This window comes from Myotis lucifugus, unplaced genomic scaffold (genome assembly GCF_000147115.1).
Source record: "Myotis lucifugus unplaced genomic scaffold, Myoluc2.0 scaffold_892, whole genome shotgun sequence".
Classification (NCBI taxonomy): domain Eukaryota; kingdom Metazoa; phylum Chordata; class Mammalia; order Chiroptera; family Vespertilionidae; genus Myotis; species Myotis lucifugus.
The window spans coordinates 118,268-125,813 of NW_005871940.1; the positions used below are offsets into that span (position 1 = coordinate 118,268).

General features: G+C 36.7%; 1 protein-coding gene across 1 annotated transcript; it reads left to right on the forward strand.

Moving 5' to 3' along the window:
• The first annotated feature begins 6,353 nt into the window (after window positions 1-6,353).
• On the forward strand, window positions 6,354-7,277 carry LOC102433445 (olfactory receptor 7A5-like). The gene has a single exon (XM_014448669.1). It carries the CDS (start codon window positions 6,354-6,356, stop codon window positions 7,275-7,277), a length of 924 nt encoding a protein of 307 aa, XP_014304155.1.
• Window positions 7,278-7,546: the final 269 nt, after the last annotated feature.

Below are 7,546 nucleotides of genomic sequence, written 5' to 3' on the forward strand. Positions count from 1 at the left end.
TTTCATTGTTACAAATTGAACATAATTAAAGCATAGTGATTAATCACAAAAACAATATGTAATTATATATGTGTTTTCTGATGGTCTTAGGCGACCCCTGTAAAAATCTAAATATGTTTCTTATAATTAACAAATATTTCAAAGTGAGGGACTAAATGACAGATCTTAACTTGTGATATAAGGTTGAAATGCCAAATTCTTTTGGCTAATGTGTCATGAAGCCCAGTGAGTAACACTCAAAATTTATAACAAAGGAACTTAGTTCTCCCCCTTGTTGCAAAGAAAAATAGCAATTTTCTGTAGATATCAGGGCCTGTATCCCTACCACTAGTCAATATTTGGAGATTCAAGTTTTCTATTCCATATACATCCTCAGTTTTAAAATTGGAAAAATTTTAAATCAGGGTTGGAATAAGGTGCTGGGATGTTAGTCCTCTGAAACCCAACAAATGTTATAAGGAAGAACTAGTAGACACTGGACTCACTTTAATTCTAAGCTGGTCTTTTGAGAACACAGAATCTCCAAAAAGTATTCCCTTCTGTCCAGACCCACAGGGAAATCAGGTGATTAGAAGTTGGAGTAACAAGACAGAAATGCACCTAATGAGCAGACATAAGGAGCTGCAAATATCTCTAGGCTTACAGCATGTGTGACCTAGGGCTGGATGGGACCTGGTTGTTGCTTTTGGAATCCTGAGTTTGTCTAGGAGACCTGTGCTTGCCTCCTTCCTGCTGTCTTGTCTGGGCAGAGAGCTGCAGTATCGATCATCAACCGTCCAGGAGGTTGGACTTTCCTATGAAGACCTTCTCAGAGTTCCCAAGCAGGTGAGTCCAGAGGCCCAGTAGGTACAACAGGAAAGGGTCAGAGAGAGTCAAAGCCAAGGACATTTACCTGAGGTCTCTTGACAGGCACCAGCCTATGGTTGTCTGTTTGCCTGATTAACTAATTAATGACTGGTTTATGATGCTAAAAGGCGAAGTGAACATTGAACTAATTGCTGATATTTAACTGATGAAAGACCAATTAGAGGTGGTAATCTGAGGCATAAAGTAATTCAACTAAAAGTAGAATGTGTACAGTGAGTTTAGTAACTAAAGGGAGTAGGAAAATAGAGCAGTAGGTATGGAGGGATGTCCAGTCAAATGAGGGTAGTTCTTTATTTTTATCATGGTGTCTGTTCAACTACATTTCCATTGATGAGAAAGATCCAGGTCCAATATATTTCTTGAAATATTACCTTACAACTGTAGTTCATGGGACATACATTTCACAGGATCTGCTTTCACTCTGGTATTCAATTCACATGAAAAAGAATATATTTGATAAGTATCAAGAGGTATGCTAAATAGTTAAACTTTTCAATTACTTCATCACCTGTGATCTAAATATATTTGTGGTTTATTCATTTGTTTTCTCTCTTGTAAGTTGTCTGTAATAACCTGATGTTAGTGTAATGGGGTTAGCATGTCTTTATTCCTGTTCTTGATTGCATTCTTCTAAATAAGGAATTGGAGGTTTCTTTCACCCACTTTGTTGTTTGTCATTGAGTACCTTCATGTGTGTATATGTGGGCAATTGTGAGTGTTTATTAATAGCGTGGGCTCAAATCTGTCATCAGTCATATTGTATTCTCTCCTTTGCTTTTTTAATTTTTACTTTTCTTTTTTTATTGTCTAAAGTTTTATATATGTCTCCTTGTCCCCCGATTGACCCCCAAATTTTCACTTTTCTTAATGAAAAGATTCAGCTCATACTTTTATATTTTTCACTTGTGAATCCTTTCTTTCTGAAAAAAGAAAGTGAATGTTCTTCTGTGTATGCAGTGCTAATAAACAACCCTACACACATTGCCAACTTGTTTCACATCTCCATCTTCTCCTTTTTGTTCTTTTTGGCCTTTTGTTGTTAGCTCTATTTACAAAACAGGCATCATCTTCTATGATCCTCTGGAAGGCATTCTCTTTTGTATATACTAAAGAATAACTTTACCCTCATTAGCATAATAGAATCCAATATCTTCAAATAAGAAGAAACTATAACGTATATACTGCTTTCTTCCAAATTTAAAATCCATTCTAGCCCAGACAGCATTGCTCTGTGGTTGAGCATCGACCTATGAACCAGGAGGTCATGGTTTGATTCCTGGTTACTGCCTGGGATGCAGGCTTGGTCCCCATTGGTAGGTCTGTGGAGGGCAGCCAGTCAATGACTATCTCTCATCATTTATGTTTCTCTCTCTCTTTCTCTCTCTCTCTCCTCTTCTTTCCTCTCTGAAATCAATAAAAATATATTTTTAAAAAGCCATTCTAGCCCTGGCCGGTTTTGCTAAGTGGTTAGAGCATCAGCCTGCGGACTGAAGGGTCCCAGGTTCGATTCCAGTCAAGGGCATATACCTTGGTTGTGGAGGCAGCTAATTGATGTTTCTCTCTCATCGATTTTTCTAACTATCCCTCTCCCTTCCTCTCTGCAAAAAAATCAATAAAATATATATTTTTTAAAAGCCATTCTATAATATTCTTTTATTTCAAAGTTATTGGAAATTTAAGTTGGAATTGGTGGCCCATGTTGATGTTATTAAGTTATTATTATTAACTGTCTTTATAAAGATTAATTTGATTCTCACTTAATTTTGTTTAATATAGTTCTTTTGTAATTACTACACTTAACTTAATTTTATTCCTTTGATAATCTGTATTCCATAAATTCTTAACCTTAAAAAACTTTTCTTTTGGGTTATTCATACATATACACTCATATGCATTTGTACAGATGCATACATAGCATCCTGTGCCCATCAGAAATTCTCTTTATGTATTGTACACTCTTTTTTTCTATGTGCCCACTCTTCCTTATTACTCAACAATACCTTATAACCTTTCCTCCAATCAACTAATGTGATGCCAAGTCATGATTACCATGTGCACATAATATTTTATGATATGACTGTTATTCAAACTTGAAAGCCTTCCATATACTTTCTCAATGCATTGCTACTGTAACAATTATACAAAAATATTCTGAGGTTGTTACATTAAAATTCTGGTTCTCAAAGAGAGGAAGGGTTGTTCCCCAGGGGACATTGAACAATGTTCAGAGACATTTCTGTCTGTCACATGGAAAGTGTAGGTAGAGTCCAGGGATGCACAGAAGAGAGCAGAACACAGACAATGATCTGGCCTAGAATGTCAATAGTGCAGAGACTGAGAAAGCATGACTGAAAGAATATATGTACTTGTAATATTTATAGCTGTCTTCAGGGTGGTTTGCCAATGTTGTAGCACATTATAGTTCTGCCAGAAAAGAAAATAGACTCCCCCTTTGCTACCTGTTTAAAAGTTCCAATCCCGGTCAATGTGACACCTTTTGAAGGCTTTCCCCAGGCTGAGAGATGTGAATTTTTTTATTGTTTTCTGAACTTTTTCTGAGTTTGATCAAAGATTCATATATTTGATGGTCTTGTTAATTTGAATGTTATATTATCTGCCTATTATTCTTTCATTGTCAGCCTTTTAAATGATTTCTAAACATTATTATGGTGGGGAAGGTAAGAGGAGGTAAACAGGGAGATAAACAGTGATGGGAGGAGACTTGACTAGGGATGATGAACACATATACATATGATACATTACAGTAATGTACACTTGAATACTATGTAATTTTGTTAACCAATGGTACTCCAATAAATTCTATGGAATTAAAATTTAACAATTAATATAAATATAAATTATTATTTTTCAATTGACTTTGGGGGATATTTGGCCATGAAAATGTTTTACATTCGATTTAGTTAAATATGTCTGTCTCATTACTTCTAAGTCTGCTGACTTAATTACAATGATTTTGCCCATACACACGTATTAATATGCAGTTTTCTATCATTTCACCTGAATTAGTTATACTTAACAGTGAGTAAGCAATCCCTCTGATTTTTTTATGATGTGACTGAGGTAGAACAACTTCATTTATTTCCAGGTTGATATTTTTCCAGTTTTTATTCAACAATTTAATGTTTCAAAATTACTGAAATGCAACCTTACCATATGTTCAATGTACTTATAAACTGGACCTAATTCCTGATTCACTCAACAAATAACTATGGAGAATCTGCTGTTTGTCACAATTTCTATAATTATAGATTATCTTCTATGTCTATGCCACTGCCAATTTGACTATTAATTCATGTTGGTAACCCTAAATTAATGCTATTTATTACATCTTGTTTTGGTTAGTTTTTGATGTTCCACTCAATTTTCTTTAATACAGATGCTTCCAATTCACTCTGTTTAACCAGGATTCATTCTCTCTGTCATGCCTTTCATTTTATAACTTCACATTTACTTAAAGCGTTTCCTATATAAGTGCGCATATATTCACAAACATTTGTGAAAATACAAAGGTGAACAAAACAGGTGAAGCCCTGCTTGTCTGGATCTGGCAGTGTGATGGTGAAGTCAGAGTACAATGAAATAAATGTTTGCATGACAGTGTGCTCAGGCTAAAATCATATGAAGAAAGTTACTCAGTGTAGCAGGATGGATCATCATAGCATGTGCAGGACTTATTGATATGTCCTGGGAGGCCTTTGCATGTTTAATGAAGACCACAACCCGAATTAGCTATGCCCATTGATTTTTAAAAACATGATATCAAACCCAAAGTCCAAGAAAAACAGAGATGCCACATAAGAAAAACGAGTAAGGCTTCTCTCATCTATCATCAACCATATAAAAACTTATTGGTCAAAAATATCCAACCAGTGTTGCTTTTATATATTTTTTTGTGAGTTATTGGTTAAATTTTTAGGTCAGTTTTCACTTGGGGTAGTTACATCATATACCTATAAATATATTGTATTTTATTTTATTCATTTTGAAATCTAATTCTTTATTGTTTAAAGTATTACATAGGTCTCCCATTGACCTCTCCCTGGTCATTCAGCCCCGCCCCCAGCACATGCCCTCACTCCCTACTATCTGTGTCCTGCCTTTGTATTCTAGTCAAATTAATTTTTCTTCTTTATTAGTTTTGCTTGGCTTTAAAGGGTGTATAATTAGGGTTGGAAATGTTCCAGAATCTAAAGAAGATTTTTCTTACTCACTGTCTCTCAGGGATTACCTGAGCTAATTAGATCTCTCTTCTTCTTAATATCCATTTTATTGCTCTCTCTCCCTCTATGTTCATGTAAACTACTGTTTATATTTTTTAACTACAGGACAGAAAATATGCATAGCAATATGAAACTCCAAGCTTTTTCATTCATAGAAGGCTTATTATAAGAATATCTAAAAACAATTTCTAAATTCTTTTTGGAAAAGTTACTTGATCTGGATACCTTGACTTGTATCTGCTCATAGTCTACATAGTGTGGGAGGGAGAAGGACATGGAAATAACACAGATGAAGAGTCCACGGTGTTATGCAGTGTGTGTGTGTGTGTGTGTGTGTGTGTGTGTGTGTGTGTGCCTTGTAAAGTGAGAGCAGTCCTCAGAGCAGGGGTGCCTGGACTGATATATTCCAAGGTGACTCTATTATCAGGAGGAGATACTAAGGATAACATCCTTTTTCAATTCACAAGATGCTTTTGCAACCAGATTAATATGTGCAAGATTTACATAGTGTGCACAAGACACTCTCCATGACTTGAAGTTACAAGAGCAAAACGCGGGCCACCTTGTTCTTAATATCCTCTGACTCCATCCCTGATCCTGCTCTGCCATGCTCATTCCCCTTGATAATCTGGCTCCTTTTGAGCCCTGATTTTCTAAACAATCTTCTTCCTTAGGGCCTTTGCACTGGCTGCACCTTCTGCCTGGCAAACAGTCCCCACTCAGTCTCCCACTTAGTCTTCCATGAGGTATCTGTTAAGTGTTGTCTGTTGGCCTGTCGTGGCTAATCACTATAAAAGAGAGCACCCTGTATCCACTTTCTCCATTTATTGTGATTTACTTTTTGTTTTAGAAGCTGCACTATTGGATATGTTTTATTATTTTTTAATTTGATAATATTCTTTCTTCATCATTAGTTTATAGAGACTTTATTTTCAGCATCCCATACTCTGAAAAGTTCTGGGAACATAGTCTATATACTCTATAGTCAATATATATTCCACAAATGCATGAAAGATATCCTCAGAAAAATAGCAATATACATTATGTTTGAAGAACAGGTTGATGGAAAAGAAAATTCTAATGACAATGGAGATACCATAATGAGGAACAAATCACACACCAAAAATGGAAATTATTTTCCTGATTCTAAAACATAAATGTGTCATTTATTCTCAGGTACAAATGCTTACTAATGTGACATTTAGTTATTCATTTCTTCTATTTTCTGATAGTCACTTCTGACACATGGAACCAGGCAATGATACACAAATTTCAGAATTCCTTCTTCTGGGACTTTCACAGGCACTGGAGCAACAGTCCCTCATATTTGGGCTTTTCCTGTCCATGTACCTGGTCACTGTGTTTGGAAACCTGCTCATCATTCTGGCTGTCAGCTCAGACTCCCACCTCCACACACCCATGTACTTCTTCCTCTCCAACCTGTCCTTGGTAGACATCTGTTTCACCTCCACCACCATCCCAAAGATGCTGTGGAACATCCAGACACAGAGCAAAGTCATCACCTATGCAGGCTGCATCACACAGATGTATTTTTTCCTACTCTTTGGAGGTTCGGACATCTTCCTTCTAACTGCGATGGCCTATGACAGGTATGTGGCCATCTGCCACCCACTGCACTACATGGTCATCATGAACCTCCGGCTCTGTGGACTGCTGGTTCTGGTTTCCTGGATCATGAGTGTCCTTAATTCCTTGTTAGAAAGCTTAATGGTGTTGAGGCTGTCCTTCTGCTCAGACTTGGAAATCCCCCACTTCTTCTGTGAATTCAATCAGGTGGTCCAACTTGCCTGTTCTGACACCTTGCTTAACAACATTATAATGTATTTTTCAGCTGGGCTGCTATGTGGTGGTTCCCTTGCTGGGATCCTTTACTCTTACTCCAAGATCATTTCCTCCATATATGGGATCCCTTCAGCTCATGGGAAGTATAAAGCATTTTCTACTTGTGCCTCTCATCTCTCAGTTGTCTCCTTATTTTATGGTACAGTCCTAGGTGTTTACCTTAGTTCTGCTGCTTCCCAGAGCTCACACTCAAGTGCAACAGCCTCAGTGATGTACACCGTGGTCACACCCATGCTGAACCCCTTCATCTACAGTCTGAGGAACAAGGACATAAAAGGGGCCCTGCAAAGATTCCTTGGAAGGTAAGTTCTTCAAGGGCCAACTGTACTAGGCTGAAGAATTGCCAAGGAATTCAAGGTGCAAATCATCAGGGCCAGAAGTTCTGACACAAATAAAGCCAATCTTTGGACTAAACGTAATTGGAAATTCTCAGTTATCTCATAGATTAACATGGATTACTTTAGCATTATTTATTATCTTATGACATATTTCATTCCAAGTAATTTTTATATTGTTTTACTGAAATAATTGCCATGAATTATACTACCCTTATGGACAAAATTGTATTTGGATAC

Coding starts and splice junctions, on each gene's coding strand:
- LOC102433445 (XM_014448669.1), top strand. CDS start 6,354: ATGGAACCAGGCAATGATACACAAATTTCAGAATTCCTTCTTCTGGGA.